At 42.2% G+C, this 18,478-nt stretch overlaps 1 protein-coding gene across 1 annotated transcript; it reads right to left on the bottom strand.

The window, feature by feature from the left end:
• Positions 1-10,149: 10,149 nt before the first annotated feature.
• Positions 10,150-18,478, bottom strand: LOC142217128 (olfactory receptor 5V1-like). The gene is made up of 2 exons (XM_075285319.1): positions 18,410-18,478; positions 10,150-10,932 (listed from the first exon to the last, which is right to left on the bottom strand). The coding sequence occupies exons 1-2, from the start codon at positions 18,476-18,478 to the stop codon at positions 10,150-10,152; spliced, it is 852 nt and encodes a 283-aa protein (XP_075141420.1).

The raw sequence follows: 18,478 nt of genomic DNA, 5'->3' as shown, positions 1-18,478 counted from the left end.
AACATGCAGTCTGGGGTCTGGCCAGTGACCCCAGACTGCCTGAGCCCCCTGTTACCTGGTTGATCCTGCCCACGTTGTCAGGAAGCCAAGCGATGCGTCTACATCGCTTGGCTTCCTGATACAGACTGGAGACACATGCAGCCTGTAACACTGATTCAGCAATGAAATCATTGCTGAATCAAGTGTCCTAAGAGGGACACATAAAAAAGTGAAATAAAAAGTAAAAAAAAGTGAAAAATAAATAAATAAAACTTTTGAAAAAAATGAATAAAGTTATAAAGCCCCAAAAGTCTCCTTTTTTCTATAGAAAATGAGTTATGTAAAAAAAAACCTAAAAATTAATAAAAACAATACATATTTGGTATCGCCGCGTCCGTAACGATCTGTACAATAAAACTGAAATAATATTTAATGTATACGGTAAACGTCTGGTGAAAAAAAAGGAAAAAACCCGCCGGAAGTAGTGATTTTTCACCATCTCACCTTAGAAAATATGCTATAAAAAGTGATCAAAAAGTCATATACACCCCACAATAGTACCAATAAAAAGCGCAGGTTGTCCCGCAAAAAATAAGCCCCCAACCAACACTGTCCACGGAAAAATAAAAATGTTACGCCTCTCAGAAGGTGGCGATGCAAAAATCACTGATTTATGTCCCCAAATGTGTTTTTGTTCTGCAGAATTAGTAACTAGAGATGAGCGAACACTAAAATGTTCGAGGTTCGAAATTCGATTCGAACAGCCGCTCACTGTTCGAGTGTTCGAATGGGTTTCGAACCCCATTATAGTCTATGGGGAACATAAACTCGTTAAGGGGGAAACCCAAATTCGTGTCTGGAGGGTCACCAAGTCCACTATGACACCCCAGGAAATGATACCAACACCCTGGAATGACACTGGGACAGCAGGGGAAGCATGTCTGGGGGCATAAAAGTCACTTTATTTCATGGAAATCCCTGTCAGTTTGCGATTTTCGCAAGCTAACTTTTCCCCATAGAAATGCATTGGCCAGTGCTGATTGGCCAGAGTACGGAACTCGACCAATCAGCGCTGGCTCTGCTGGAGGAGGCGGAGTCTAAGATCGCTCCACACCAGTCTCCATTCAGGTCCGACCTTAGACTCCGCCTCCTCCGGCAGAGCCAGCGCTGATTGGCCGAAGGCTGGCCAATGCATTCCTATGCGAATGCAGAGACTTAGCAGTGCTGAGTCAGTTTTGCTCAACTACACATCTGATGCACACTCGGCACTGCTACATCAGATGTAGCAATCTGATGTAGCAGAGCCGAGGGTGCACTAGAACCCCTGTGCAAACTCAGTTCACGCTAATAGAATGCATTGGCCAGCGCTGATTGGCCAATGCATTCTATTAGCCCGATGAAGTAGAGCTGAATGTGTGTGCTAAGCACACTCATTCAGCACTGCTTCATCACGCCAATACAATGCATTAGCCAGTGCTGATTGGCCAGAGTACGGAATTCGGCCAATCAGCGCTGGCCAATGCATTCTATTAGCCCGATGAAGTAGAGCTGAATGTGTGTGCTAAGCACACACATTCAGCACTGCTTCATCACGCCAATACAATGCATTAGCCAGTGCTGATTGGCCAGAGTACGGAATTCGGCCAATCAGCGCTGGCCAATGCATTCTATTAGCCCGATGAAGTAGAGCTGAATGTGTGTGCTAAGCACACACATTCAGCACTGCTTCATCACGCCAATACAATGCATTAGCCAGTGCTGATTGGCCAGAGTACGGAATTCGGCCAATCAGCGCTGGCTCTGCTGGAGGAGGCGGAGTCTAAGATCGCTCCACACCAGTCTCCATTCAGGTCCGACCTTAGACTCCGCCTCCTCCGGCAGAGCCAGCGCTGATTGGCCGAAGGCTGGCCAATGCATTCCTATGCGAATGCAGACTTAGCAGTGCTGAGTCAGTTTTGCTCAACTACACATCTGATGCACACTCGGCACTGCTACATCAGATGTAGCAATCTGATGTAGCAGAGCCGAGGGTGCACTAGAACCCCTGTGCAAACTCAGTTCACGCTAATAGAATGCATTGGCCAGCGCTGATTGGCCAATGCATTCTATTAGCCCGATGAAGTAGAGCTGAATGTGTGTGCTAAGCACACACATTCAGCACTGCTTCATCACGCCAATACAATGCATTAGCCAGTGCTGATTGGCCAGAGTACGGAATTCGGCCAATCAGCGCTGGCTCTGCTGGAGGAGGCGGAGTCTAAGGTCGGACCTGAATGGAGACTGGTGTGGAGCGATCTTAGACTCCGCCTCCTCCAGCAGAGCCAGCGCTGATTGGCCGAATTCCGTACTCTGGCCAATCAGCACTGGCTAATGCATTGTATTGGCGTGATGAAGCAGTGCTGAATGTGTGTGCTTAGCACACACATTCAGCTCTACTTCATCGGGCTAATAGAATGCATTGGCCAGCGCTGATTGGCCGAATTCCGTACTCTGGCCAATCAGTGCTGGCCAATGCATTCTATTAGCTTGATGAAGCAGAGTGTGCACAAGGGTTCAAGCGCACCCTCGGCTCTGATGTAGCAGAGCCGAGGCTGCACAAGGGTTCAAGCGCACCCTCGGCTCTGATGTAGGAGAGCCGAGGGTGCACTTGAACCCTTGTGCACCCTCAGCTCTGCTACATCAGAGCCGAGGGTGCGCTTGAACCCTTGTGCACACTCTGCTTCATCAAGCTAATAGAATGCATTGGCCAGCGCTGATTGGCCAATGTATTCTATTAGCCTGATGAAGTAGAGCTGAATGTGTGTGCTAAGCACACACATTCAGCTCTACTTCATCGGGCTAATAGAATGCATTGGCCAGCGCTGATTGGCCAGAGTACAGAACTCGACCAATCAGCGCTGGCTCTGCTGGAGGAGGCGGAGTCTAAGATCGCTCCACACCAGTCTCCATTCAGGTCCGACCTTAGACTCCGCCTCCTCCAGCAGAGCCAGCGCTGATTGGCCGAATTCCGTACTCTGGCCAATCAGCACTGGCTAATGCATTGTATTGGCGTGATGAAGCAGTGCTGAATGTGTGTGCTTAGCACACACATTCAGCTCTACTTCATCGGGCTAATAGAATGCATTGGCCAATCAGCGCTGGCCAATGCATTCTATTAGCGTGAACTGAGTTTGCACAGGGGTTCTAGTGCACCCTAGGCTCTGCTACATCAGATTGCTACATCTGATGTAGCAGTGCCGAGTGTGCATCAGATGTGTAGTTGAGCAAAACTGACTCAGCACTGCTAAGTCTCTGCATTCGCATAGGAATGCATTGGCCAGCCTTCGGCCAATCAGCGCTGGCTCTGCCGGAGGAGGCGGAGTCTAAGGTCGGACCTGAATGGAGACTGGTGTGGAGCGATCTTAGACTCCGCCTCCTCCAGCAGAGCCAGCGCTGATTGGTCGAGTTCCGTACTCTGGCCAATCAGCGCTGGCCAATGCATTCTATTAGCTTGATGAAGCAGAGTGTGCACAAGGGTTCAAGCGCACCCTCGGCTCTGATGTAGCAGAGCTGAGGGTGCACAAGGGTTCAAGTGCACCCTCGGCTCTCCTACATCAGAGCCGAGGGTGCGCTTGAACCCTTGTGCAGCCTCGGCTCTGCTACATCAGAGCCGAGGGTGCGCTTGAACCCTTGTGCACACTCTGCTTCATCAAGCTAATAGAATGCATTGGCCAGCACTGATTGGCCAGAGTACGGAATTCGGCCAATCAGCGCTGGCCAATGCATCCCTATGGGAAAAAGTTTATCTCACAAAAATCACAATTACACACCCGATAGAGCCCCAAAAAGTTATTTTTAATAACATTCCCCCCTAAATAAAGGTTATCCCTAGCTATCCCTGCCTGTACAGCTATCCCTGTCTCATAGTCACAAAGTTCACATTCTCATATGACCTGGATTTGAAATCCACTATTCGTCTAAAATGGAGGTCACCTGATTTCGGCAGCCAATGACTTTTTCCAATTTTTTTCAATGCCCCCGGTGTCGTAGTTCCTGTCCCACCTCCCCTGCGCTGTTATTGGTGCAAAAAAGGCGCCAGGGAAGGTGGGAGGGGAATCGAATTTTGGCGCACTTTACCACGTGGTGTTCGATTCGATTCGAACATGGCGAACACCCTGATATCCGATCGAACATGTGTTCGATAGAACACTGTTCGCTCATCTCTATTAGTAACACAAAAAAATACTATAAGTGAGGTATCGCCGTAACCGTACCGACCCGCAGAATAAAGGTCACATGTTACTTATACTGTACGCTGCATGGCGCAAAATTTAAAAGGGAAAACTCAATGCCAGAATTGATTTTATTTTTTTAAATCCAGCAAAAAAAGAGTTAATAAAATGTACTGAATAGATTGTAAGCACCCAAAAATGGTGTCATTACAAAATACACCTCATACCGCAAACAACAAGCCCTTATATGGCCACGTCACCAGAAAAATTAAGAAAATATAGCATCCAGCAATGTGAAGACAAAAACCCGCAAAAATCGCCAAATCATTAGAATACAACTGGCTGCGTCATGTAGGGAATATATAAGCTGTGCGAGCGAATATCAAGGGACACCCCAGATTTACAGCTTATGAGGGAACGGACACCAGAAATGACCCCCAAAGTGACCCCCAGAGTGACTCGACCAATCATAGGAGCTACTGGGACATAGTAGGGAATTTGGTGTCTGCAATGTTCTCCGCACAGCTTATATATTCCCTCTTCGCCATCCGCTGCGCAGTCACGTCTGGGATACTAATACTCACTACACCCCCTGATAAATTCTTTGAGGGTGCAGTTTTCAAAATGGGGTCACTCCTTTGGGGAATCCACTTTTCTGGTACCTTACAGGCTCTACAAACATGACATGGCGTCCAGATACCAAACATCTGAATCTGTACTCCAAAAGCCGCATCGCGCTCCTTCCCTTCTGCGCCCTGCTGTGCGCCCAAACTACAGTTTATGCCACATGTATGACACATGTATGACACTGGTGTACCCGGGATAATGGACGTAATGTCATATGTGAGTATAAACTGATATTAGGGCACAGCCAGACACAGAAGGGAAGAAGGGTTATTGGGTTTTTGGAGCACAGATGGTTTGGTTTTTGGATGCCATGACACTTTTGTAGAGCTGAAACGCCAGTAATGTGGAATCCCCTGATATGTGACCTTATTTTGGAAACTACACCCCTGAAGGATTTATCCAGGGGTACAGAGAGCATTTTTAACCCCCAAGTGTTGCTATAACTTATTATCCATAAATGAATACGAAGCTGATTGTGAGAGGTGAAAATACCAATTTTTCCAGGAATCCGTCATTTCAGTGCATAATATGTTGTGCCCGCCTTGTATCAGAGATGAACGCTCTAAAAGCCGTTGTGCCCGGGATACCCACTTAACAATTTTTGGAGTGTGTATCTCTGCTGACATAAGTTGGGCACAACATATCAGATACTGAAATGGCGAATCTCTGGAAAAATTTCATTTTTAACTTCTCATTGTCAGTTGCGATTTCATTTCTGGAAACTAAATAAATGCAACCCTCAAGGGTTAAAAGCGCTCGCTACGCCACTTGATAAATCCCATCAGTGGGGTAGTGTCCAAAATGGGGTGACATGTCTGCAGATTCCACTTTATTGGCAATTCAGGGTCTTTGCAAAAGTGATGTCCAAAAACCAAACTGTGCGCCAAAAAACAAAATAGCGCTCCTTCCCTTCTGTGCCCAAACAGCCGATTCTACCCACATATGGCATTAAGTACGTTATCCGGGGTACACCAGTGTCATACATGTGGGCATACACCGCCATTTGGGTACACAGCAGGGCGCAGATGTGAAGGAGCGCTATGTGCTTTTGGAGTGCAGATTTACATTGTTGGTGTTTGGACACCATGTCATATTTGCCGAGTCCCTAAAATTGCCCCTACAAAATGGGGTCACTTCTTAAGGAATTCCAGTTTACTGGAACCTCCAGGGCTCTGCAAAAACATCATGGCGCCCAGAGGGTCCCTCTAAATCTGTACCCCAAAAGCTAAAAAGCGCAGTGCTCCTTCCCTTCTGAGCCCTGCTGTGTGCCCAAGCAGCAGTTTACACCCACATATATAATTTTTTGACCCTCGGGATGGCCCCTTAATAGTTTTAGGAGTGCAGGTCTCTGACAACACAAAGTGGGTGCAACGTATTGGGCACCGAAATGGCAGATTTCTTTCAAAATTTCAATTTTCATTTTGTACATTAATTTTTGGGAAGCATTTTTAGGCTCAGAGTGATAATACACCTTGATACATTCTTTGATGGGTGTAGTTTTTAAAATGGGGTCACATTTGAGGGGTTTCCATTGTATTGATACTTTAGGGGCTCAGCAAATGTGACATGGCACCTGAAAACTATTCCAGGAAAATCTGCCCTCCAAAACCCAAATAACGCTCTTTCCATTCGGAGCCCCACCATGTCCCCATACAGCAGATTATGGCCACATATGGGGTATTGCCGTGTTCAGGAGAAATTGTGTAAAAAAATGTGGGGGGCTTTTTCTCATTTAACCCCTTGTGAAAATTAAAACTTTGGGGATAAAGGGACATTTTAGTAATTTTTAACCTACACATCCCAAGGTTAGTAAAATCTGTGAAAAGGTTATAGGGTCAAAATACTCACTATACTCCTCAATTAATACCTTAAGGGGTCTAGTTTATAAAATGGGGTCATTTATGGGGGTTTTCAATTGTTTTGGTAACGTAAATCTTGTTTGAATGTGCAATGGGCCTGAAATATCTGCAAGCAAAATTTGTGTCTTGAAATCCAGTTGGTGCTCCCATCTTTTTGGGCCCTACCGTGCGTCCGTACATAGGATTAAGGCCACAAAGTGTACATTTTTGAACACGGGAGAAATGGGGCCATCTATTTTGGGGTGTTTTCCTTTATTTTCATGCCTTGTGTACAAAAAAACTGCCTTTAAAATGACTCTTTTGTGTAAAGAATATGACAATTTTTTGTTTGACACAAATTCTTTTAAAACCTATGGGGTCAAAATACTCACTATACCCCTCAATGAATACCTCAAGGGGTCTAGTTTATAAAATGGGGTCATTTATGGGGGGTTTCAATTGTTTAGGTAACTCAAATCTTGTTTGAATGCGCAATGGGCCTGAAACATTTGGAAGCAAAAATTGTGTCTTGAAATCCAGTTGGTGTTCCCTTCTTTTTGGGCCCTACCGTGCGTCCGTACATAGGATTAAGGCTACAAAGTGTACATTTTTGAACACAGGAGAAATGGAGTCATCTATTTTGGAGTGTTTTTTCTTCATTTTCATGTGTTATGTGCAAAAAAACTGCCTATAAAATGACACTTTTGTGTAACAAAATGACATTTTTTTGTTAAACGCAAATTTTCTAAAAACATATGGGGTCAAAGTACTCACTATACCCCTCAATGAATACCTTAAGGGGTCTAGTTTATAAAATGGGGTCATTTATGGGGGTTTTCAATTGCTTTGGTAACTCAAATCTTGTTCAAATGTGCAATGGGCCTAAAATATCTGCAAGCAAAATTTGTGCTTTGAAATCCATTTGGCCTTCCCTACCTCTTAGGCCCTACTTTACGTGCATATATAGGACTAAGGCCACAAAATGAACATATTTTAACACGGGAGAAGTGGGGTGATATATTTTGGGATGTGTTTCTTCTTTTTGATGTGTTGTGTGCAAAAAAACTGGTTTTAAAATGACACATATTTGAAGAAAATGAAAATGTAATTTTTTTCATCATTTGTAATAATTCTTGCAAAACAATATTTGTTTGATCAAAATGCTCACTATACCCCTCAAAGAATACCTGAAGGGGTCTAGTTTTACAAATTGGGTCATTTAATGGGAGGTTCTGTCATTATGTCACCTATTCTTGTCTGCAAACATAGCTTGGTACAGGAAAAAATCACAAACTCAAAATTTCCAAAATTTGCTTATAAACTTGATAAACTTCTAAATTGTCTAAATTACTCAAATATGCTAAAATTATTTCAAATATGCTTGAAACACAAAAGGAACATTTGGAAATATATAACTAGTAACTTTTTTGCCCTGTATTATTGTGCATATGTGAGATATTGCAGCTGAAAATGGAAAACATTGTAAAAATTTCAAAATTTTCAGCATTTGCGAGTTTTTTAATAAATTTATACAAGTTATATCAGTCTAATTTTACCTTCTCAGTAAAGTAAAACATGTCACGAAAAAACAATATCAGAATCGCTTGGATGCGCTATACTGTTACAGAATTATTCACTGATAAAGTCACACAGGGCAAATTTCCAAAATTTGGCTTGGTCATTAAGGTCTAAAATAGGCTGGTCACTAAGGGGTTAAGTTACTTACGGCTACCTACACTGTAAAGTATGAAGTTTAAAAGTTATATTTCATATTGATGTTTAAAGAAGCACTCCAGGAAAAATATCCTTGATTCAAAGTGAACCTAAGTGTAGCATGATATTATTGAATCACTTTCATCTCCATTGAAAAGTTATTTGCTCCCCTCCGGAGCCCTGGCTTTGTCAGGTTTAACCTCTGTGTGCAACATAATCATTGCAGTTTAATAAACTCACATTGTCAGGGACACTCAATACATTTTCTCACCTGTCCTGTATTGTCTCCCAGCCTTCAGCTTATGGTTCCATTCTACAAGGAAATTCACCATAACAAAAAAACTGTACAATCTCTCAGCCTTTCAAAACAAGTACAGAGCACACAGGGAATAGATTCTGTGCAACCACCCAACCAACGATAACCTAGGCCAAAAATCACCAAATCGAAATAGATTGACATGGACTTCCCAATGTTGGATTCTTCCACATACTACAGCCAATCATTAAACCAGTTATCAGCTTAACCCCTTCCCGCTACAGGAATTTTTCGATTCTCATTTTTGACTCCCTTCTCCCTTTGACTCTGTTGTTCCAAACCCTATAACTTTTTAATTTTTCTTTTCACCGAGCAGTATGGGATCTTAATGTTTGTGGGCTAAATGTTTCTTTTATATTGGTACCATACAATATACTGGGAAGCTGAGAAAATAAATTCAGAATTTGATAAAAAAAAATTAAAGAAAGTGCACGGATACAATTCTAGGGATGCAAAACCAGTTTTATTTACATTTTAACCACTTAGAAATCCAAAAATTTTCAAATTTTTTATTTTTTTTTCTTGAAGTTGCCATATTCTGATTTCTGTACTTTTTTTTAGATATCAGTGTACAGAGATTCATAGGGCATACTTTTTATTGCAAGGCCAGGTGTAGTTTTTAGTATTACCATTTGGAGAATGTGTATTATTTGGATCGCTTTTTATTCAAATTTTTATGAGGGGTGAAACAGCGAAAAAATAGACGTTCGGCTCTTTTGATTTATTTTTTCCCACTACTGCCTTCGCCATATGGGACAGATATTTTTATAACTTTGTAGACTGGATGTTTTTGGACACAGGAATACCAAATTTGCATGTGTTTCACAGTATTTAAGTAATTGTATATGTGCTCTAAGAAAAAGTGGATATTTAAAATTTTTAATCCTTTTTATTTTTTATTATATCGTTTTCCTTTTTTTTTTTACCTCATAATTTCAATTACAGGAGTCTGTAATTGAAATTAATTCCAGACAAGCCTGAGAGCTTTCAATAGGCTCCCAACTGTCATGGCAATGGATCTCCAACCCTCAATCTCATTCAGCCTGTGATCCTCCCCAAAATGCGGACAATGACTGCAGATATTAGCGCTGGGTCTTTGCTGTATTGTACATACAGTATCAGCTATGGTGGCCGCTGAAGTCTATGAAGATGCAGAAGGATTGGATCAAGCCTACATCCACAGAAGATCTGTGCTTAGTTCTCCAAGATGGTGGGAACAACCTCCCTACCGAGTTCATCCAAAAACTGTCTTCAAGTATATCTAGAATTGATGAAAGGCAAAGTGCGAAGGCCATACCAAATATTGATTGATGAGATTTACTTTCCTATTTCATTCATTTACTTTTAATTGAAAAAAATAAGAAACTATTAACCCTTCTATTTCTAAGAGGGTTCTTACTTTGCAGAACTTTGTCCACATCTTCTGAAACTTTTGAACAGTACTCTATGGTTAAAAGAAATGAATTCATTCTCCTCTGGTTTTGCCCCCCACTAGCTTCAGTAGAGCCGTCTTTACATCCTTATTTCGTACACTGTATATCAGAGGATTCAACATGGGAGTAATGATAGAAAATAGAATGAAAAGCGATAGTTCAAAGACCTGAGAATCTTTCATTGGTGGCATCATGTAGATGGACATCCAGGTACTAAAATATATAGTGAGAACTACGAGGTGGGACGAGCAGGTGGAGAAAGCCTTCCTTCTCCCCTCACTAGATTTAATACGTAAGATAACAATGATCACTCGGGTATAAGATATTATACTGCACAGAAAAGGGCCAATGCCAAATATTACAGCTTCTATTAAGGAAAACTCCTCTAAACCAGTGTTAGTGCAGGATATTTTGACAAAAGCTTTGAAGTCACAGAGAAACTGAGGGATGGTATTAGAACATAGAGGTATATTAGATACAGTCAATGTCACAACAGTTGAATTTATACATCCAGTTACCCAAGCAATAACAATCAACAAGATACAGATCTTCTTCCTCAACATATGATGATAATGTAGAGGGTTACATATGGCGACATATCGATCATAAGCCATAATTAATAGCAGTAGATCCTCTGTAGCAGCTGCAAGTAGGAAGAAGAACATCTGGACGAAGCATTGGGTGATGGATAATGTATAGTCACCACTTAGGAACATGTGAACCAACTTAGGGACTGAACTAGTTGTGTAGCAAATGTCGATGATGGACAAATTGCATAGGAATAGATACATGGGGGTGTGTAAGTGCCGATCACTCTATACTACGGTAATGGTGGTCGAATTGGCTATCACTCCGGCCAGGTATACCAGGATGAAGAAAGCAGATAAAAATGGTTTATTCCCTGAGTACGTAGTAAATGTCAAAACAAAGAAATTGTAGGTGTAATTCTCCATGACAAAGGTAGGAGGAAATAATTGTAAATTAGATATTTTTTTTTTAGATTTGTTTCCAATATTTATTTTGTGTTTTATATAAAAATTAACTGTTGATATCTCAAGGGTAATGATATTTTCTGCAATTAGATCCAATCCATATGGTCAGTTTTAAATATAAATAAGATCCCATATTGATAACTACATGTAAGGGAACCGACTGGACATCATATTTCATATGAAGACTTGACCATCCATCGTGATTGAGGAAATCCATGTTTGGAAACTTCTAGATTCTATATACAATGATAATTATCAAGAATCCCAGACTTGTAGAGTTCTATATAAATATTATACTTCATAATGAGGTCACCCATTAGATATATCTTGGGATCAATAAAAGAAAAAACTTTAGTCTTTCAATACATCATCCTTTTACCAAACAAAAACCCCATCATCCATCTTTCATATATAATGCATCACTTGTGTTCTACTCTTGCATCTAAATACTTTGAGCAAGGCGGAGGGGAGTATAGATGGCCACGTGACACCCAAACTTTATTCTCAGAGCTCATTCACATACAGCTGTGAAATACAAAGTATTATTTATGTATATGGAAATATCCCGAATACGTGAAGTCAGATCCTTTGACAATATGTACAATTCCATACTAAGAAATCCTTCATACAAGTGCTCTAAAAAGATTTTAAAAAATCAATTAGTTCTGTTAAATTTTGACAATTGTTCATGTAATTTTTCACAATTTCCGTAGCAAAATTTGAGCTTAGTTTATGTGGACACTTTGGTTTCTAAGAATACAGCTCAGAATACAATTTTCCCAACTTCTACACTGTCTGCCAATAAGTATTTGGACACCTGTGGTAGAATAGAATAACAACATTTATTCATATCCAATAGTTGTAGACCCCAGTAGATGCTTCCTTATGGATGGTATTGATGGACACAATACTCCCGGATGCCTGTTGAAACGCCTGGTGCATGTGAGTCCGATATTGGTTAGGCGCGGTTTCTCTGGCCAGCACTCGTCAGTCTCTATCTCCCAGTTTTGGGGGTTTGCCAACTTGTGGCACATTCCGACAATCACCGTTCACCTTCCACTTTGTAATCACATAGGCCACTGTTGATTTTGGATAATTCAGTTCGCTTTCTATGTCCCTTAAGGATCGACCATTTCTGTGGTACCCCCACAATTACCCCTTTCTCGAAATCGGACAACTCTGCACTACATGGTATCTTGCATGTGAGTAATACCAATACATGTCAATGCTGTTTCCTATTTAACGGCGGAAGGCGTGACGTACATCATGACCACAGATATCTTAATTTGCATGGGTGTCCAAATACTTTTGCAGAACTATATCATACACTGCCTATTAATTGTGCAACATATACAATAAGAGCAAGAAGTTAATCATTTTTAATAATAAATAACATTTTTATCTTTCTGGATTCCCCTCATTTTACCTTCATGTGATGTCTTGTGTGGCTTTATTGAAACATTGCAATGTGTAGAGAACAAGATAACAATTATATATACGGTGGAGTCATAGATTATATTCTACTGTGAGATTCCCTGCAGGGAGATGTAATTGGCAATAATTACAGAATATCATTTGTATCATCTCCCTGTCCAGCAATTTACATGTTGAAAAAACAATAAAATCAGTCCAATGCTTCAAGTATCTGAGGACTCTTACCATTAGAGATGAGCGAACAGTGTTCTATCGAACACATGTTCGATCGGATATCAGGGTGTTCGCCATGTTCGAATCGAATCGAACACCGCGTGGTAAAGTGCGCCAAAATTCGATTCCCCTCCCACCTTCCCTGGCGCCTTTTTTGCACCAATAACAGCGCAGGGGAGGTGGGACAGGAACTACGACACTGGGGGCATTGAAAAAAATTGGAAAAAGTCATTGGCTGCCGAAATCAGGTGACCTCCATTTTAGACGAATAGTGGATTTCAAATCCGGGTCATATGAGAATGTGAACTTTGTGACTATGAGACAGGGATAGCTGTACAGGCAGGGATAGCTAGGGATAACCTTTATTTAGGGGGGGATGTTATTAAAAATAACTTTTTGGGGCTCTATCGGGTGTGTAATTGTGATTTTTGTGAGATAAACTTTTTCCCATAGGGATGCATTGGCCAGCGCTGATTGGCCGAATTCCGTACTCTGGCCAATCAGCGCTGGCCAATGCATTCTATTAGCTTGATGAAGCAGAGTGTGCACAAGGGTTCAAGCGCACCCTCGGCTCTGATGTAGCAGAGCTGAGGCTGCACAAGGGTTCAAGCGCACCCTCGGCTCTGATGTAGGAGAGCCGAGGGTGCACTTGAACCCTTGTGCACCCTCGGCTCTGCTACATCAGAGCCGAGGGTGCGCTTGAACCCTTGTGCACACTCTGCTTCATCAAGCTAATAGAATGCATTGGCCAGCGCTGATTGGCCAATGCATTCTATTAGCCCGATGAAGTAGAGCTGAATGTGTGTGCTAAGCACACACATTCAGCTCTACTTCATCGGGCTAATAGAATGCATTGGCCAGCGCTGATTGGCCAGAGTACAGAATTCGGCCAATCAGCGCTGGCTCTGCTGGAGGAGGCGGAGTCTAAGATCGCTCCACACCAGTCTCCATTCAGGTCCGACCTTAGACTCCGCCTCCTCCAGCAGAGCCAGCGCTGATTGGCCGAATTCCGTACTCTGGCCAATCAGCACTGGCTAATGCATTGTATTGGCGTGATGAAGCAGTGCTGAATGTGTGTGCTTAGCACACACATTCAGCTCTACTTCATCGGGCTAATAGAATGCATTGGCCAATCAGCGCTGGCCAATGCATTCTATTAGCGTGAACTGAGTTTGCACAGGGGTTCTAGTGCACCCTCGGCTCTGCTACATCAGATTGCTACATCTGATGTAGCAGTGCCGAGTGTGCATCAGATGTGTAGTTGAGCAAAAATGACTCAGCACTGCTAAGTCTCTGCATTCGCATAGGAATGCATTGGCCAGCCTTCGGCCAATCAGCGCTGGCTCTGCCGGAGGAGGCGGAGTCTAAGGTCGGACCTGAATGGAGACTGGTGTGGAGCGATCTTAGACTCCGCCTCCTCCAGCAGAGCCAGCGCTGATTGGTCGAGTTCCGTACTCTGGCCAATCAGCACTGGCCAATGCATTTCTATGGGGAAAAGTTAGCTTGCGAAAATCGCAAACTGACAGGGATTTCCATGAAATAAAGTGACTTTTATGCCCCCAGACATGCTTCCCCTGCTGTCCCAGTGTCATTCCAGGGTGTTGGTATCATTTCCTGGGGTGTCATAGTGGACTTGGTGACCCTCCAGACACGAATTTGGGTTTCCCCCTTAACGAGTTTATGTTCCCCATAGACTATAATGGGGTTCGAAACCCATTCGAACACTCGAACAGTGAGCGGCTGTTCGAATCGAATTTCGAACCTCGAACATTTTAGTGTTCGCTCATCTCTACTTACCATATATCTTATGATGTGGTGGTGGGGTTTTGGGGCCCTGTCTATATTGAAATACACTGTCTATGTGGTAGAATAGGAAAGCAACTATTATTCATATTTAATAGTTGGTAGAACCCAGCAGATGCTTCCTTACGGATGGTATTGATCGGTGTCGATTGGTGAGCCATGGATTGGGTGCGGTTTCTCTGGCCAGCACTTGTCGGTCTCTATCTCCCAGTTTCGGGGGTTTGCCGACTCGTGGTACATTCCAACAATCACCGTTCACCTTCCACTTTGTATTCACACAGGCCACTGTCGATTTTGGGTAATTCAGTTCACTTACTATATCCCTTAAGGATCAATCATTTCTGTGGTACCCCACAATTATCTCTTTCTCGAAATCGGACAACTGTGCACTGCGTGGCAGCTTTCATGCGACCAATGCCAATGCACTAATGCCAATGCTGTTTGCTATTTAACGGTGGAAGGCGTGACATACATAAAATGGGGCAATATTACTGAGTATACTTACGTGGTGACATGGATAGGAACAAATCCAGAAGCTTCTTCATTTATAGGTTTTAAATAGATTCTTCTAATGCGTACTAAATGGGGACTTGCAGATGGACCTATAATGGAGAAATACTTATTTCTAATTAAAAAATATACAGTGCAATGATATTTACTGGTAGCGAAGGAAAAAGATGAAAACATTTTAGCTGAGGTTCTTAAGAACGACTCTTAATGTAAGTGTTTGAGGTTACTTTAAGTCTTTATTAAAAACCTTATTTTATGACAGTTGCTTTTGCCTGAAAAAGTTAATTTCTATCAATTTAGGTGCTAAAATAACAATCCCATACAACAAGCTGTGCTTGGCTAATACGCCATTGCACTAATATTATTGCTGATCTAGATCCTCCAGTAGGTATTCGTTATTTATCTATCAAAGGTCTGAGAAAACGACACTGATCCCCCATCTGCTCTACAAATCTGCAAAACTCTTTACTAGTGTTCTTTGTCATTGACTCATTAACCAGACCACATACATCTCCGGTTTCTCATAATCCTCCTATCATGTTATTTATATAGCTCTGTGTAATAATCCTATAATCTTCATTAGAAGTTCACAGGTGGTGTCATGTAGATTTATTCTAGCTTTGTGTCATCTGTATCCCCTGTGCAAGAGTCTACAGCAGGAATTATATTGTATGGCAAGCCATGTTATGTTGCACGTTGCACAGAGAAGTTAATGTCCTACACATACAGTCCTATGAAAAAGTTTGGGCACCCCTATTAATCTTAATCATTTTTAGTTCTAAATATTTTGGTATTTGCAACAGCCATTTCAGTTTGATATATCTAATAACTGATGGACACAGTAATATTTCAGGATTGAAATGAGGTTTATTGTACTAACAGAAAATGTGCAATATGCATTAAACCAAAATTTGACCGGTGCAAAAGTATGGGCACCTCAACAGAAAAGTGACATTAATATTTAGTAGATCCTCCTTTTGCAAAGATAACAGCCTCTAGTCGCTTCCTGTAGCTTTTAATCAGTTCCTGGATCCTGGATAAAGGTATTTTGGACAAACAATTCAAGTTCAGTTAAGTTAGATGGTCGCCGAGCATGGACAGCCCGCTTCAAATCATCCCACAGATGTTCAATGATATTCAGGTCTGGGGACTGGGATGGCCATTCCAGAACATTGTAATTGTTCCTCTGCATGAATGCCTGAGGATTTGGAGCGGTGTTTTGGATCATTGTCTTGCTGAAATATCCATCCCCGGTGTAACTTCAACTTCGTCACTGATTCTTGAACATTATTCTCAAGAATCAGCTGATACTGAGTGGAATCCATGCGACCCTCAACTTTAACAAGATTCCCGATGCCGGCATTGGCCACACAGCCCCAAAGCATGATGGAACCTCCACCAAATTTTACAGTGGGTAGCATGTGTTTTTCTTGGAATGCTGTTTCTTTTTGGACGCCATGCATAACGCCTTTTTTTATAACCAAACAACTCAATTTTTGCTTCCAAAATGAAGCTGCCTTGTCCAAATGTGCTTTTTCATACCTCAGGCAACTCTATTTGTGGCGTACGTGCAGAAACGGCTTCTTTCTCATCACTCTCCCATACAGCTTCTATTTGTGCAAAGTGCGCTGTATAGTTGACCGATGCACAGTGACACCATCTGCAGCAAGATGATGCTGCAGCTCTTTGGAGGTGGTCTTTGGATTGTCCTTGACTGTTCTCACCATTCTTCTTCTCTGCCTTTCTGATATTTTTCTTGGCCTGCCACTTCTGGGCTTAACAAGAACTGTCCCTGTGGTCTTCCATTTCCTTACTATGTTCCTCACAGTGGAAACTGACAGGTTAAATCTCTGAGACAACTTTTTGTATCCTTCCCCTGAACAACTATGTTGAACAATCTTTGTTTTCAGATCATTTGAGAGTGGGCTGTCCATGTTCAGCGACCATCAAACTTAACTGAACTTGAATTGTTTTGTAGAAAGAAATGGTCCAAAATACCTTCATCCAGGATCCAGGAACTGATGAAAAGCTACAGGAAGCGACTAGAGGCTGTTATCTTTGCAAAAGGAGGATGTACTAAATATTAATGTCACTTTTCTGTTGAGGTGCCCATATTTTTGCACCGGTCAAATTTTGGTTTAATGCATATTGCGCATTTTCTGTTAGTACAATAAACCTCATTTCAATCCTGAAATATTACTGTGTCCATCAGTTATTAGATATATCAAACTGAAATGGCTGTTGCAAACACCAAAATATTTAGAACTAAAAATGATTAAGATTAATAGGGGTGCCCAAACTTTTTCATAGGACTGTATATATATGTATATATATATATATATATACACATGCAATCTTATTCTGTACCCCATGCTGTGTAGTGATTAACCCCCTCCCCCCCACCCCCAGCGGTGTCCGCTTACCTGCAGCTCCTTGCTCTTGGTCCACTTCGGTCCATGGTCCCGGTTTCAGAGCACCCTGCCCCCTCTCCCTGACTATTATTATAGAGAAGACAGGGCTTAGGAGAGTGTGGGCATCTCCCCTTAGGAGAGGGGAGACTCCCCGCCCACACTCTCCTAAGCCCCACCTTCTCTATAATACTAGTCGGGAGAGGGGTGGGGCTAAGGAGAGTGTGGGTGGGGAGATGTCTCCCTGCCCAGTACCCACCCGCACTCTCCTAAGCCCTGCCTTCTCTATAATAATAGTCGGGAGAAGTGCTTGTGATTGACAGCTTATCTGCTAATCAGGCCTGGGGGAGTTCTGGTCTTTCTTAATCTGCCCATCATCCCACACATGGTGGCTGAATATTGTGTCCCTGACCTTTCTAAACATTTTCCCTTGCTATTGTATTGCATTTACTGTCCTCTATTTTTTGGCTTTTTGACTACTCTTTTGGATTGTGATTTGGTGCTGTTGTGCTTCTCTGGTTTAAACCTTGGCTTGATGATTCCTCTTATGTGTTCTGTTGATTTGTCCTGTTCTGTGTATCACTTATCTAGAGTAGGATTTGTCATTCAGTTGTCCCTTTCACTAGGACAGTTGCAGCAAATAGATAGGGACACAGGTTGGGCCTAGCTTTAGGGATCACTGTCTCTGTCATCCCATTGTACACTTGCAGACAGCTTTTAATAAAACTTAGAAGGAAGGCTGTTCCTGCCATCTTGGAGAACTAAGCACAGATCTTCTGTGGATGTCAACTTGCTGCAATCCTTTTGTCTCTTCAAGTCATCCCAGAGAGATTGAAGGATATTGAGATCAGGGCTATATCGGTAGGTGACATCTCATCACTTCCAGGCCTCCTCCTTCAAAGGGTGGTCAGACCAAATATTGATTAACTTACCTTTTTCTTTTCTGACAAAAATAAACTATTGACACTTCTATTTCTGACAGCATTCTTACTTTTCAACAT

The sequence above is a fragment of the Leptodactylus fuscus genome, chromosome 8, assembly GCF_031893055.1.
Source record: "Leptodactylus fuscus isolate aLepFus1 chromosome 8, aLepFus1.hap2, whole genome shotgun sequence".
NCBI lineage: Eukaryota > Metazoa > Chordata > Amphibia > Anura > Leptodactylidae > Leptodactylus > Leptodactylus fuscus.
This window is presented reverse-complemented; position numbering and strand designations above follow the sequence as displayed.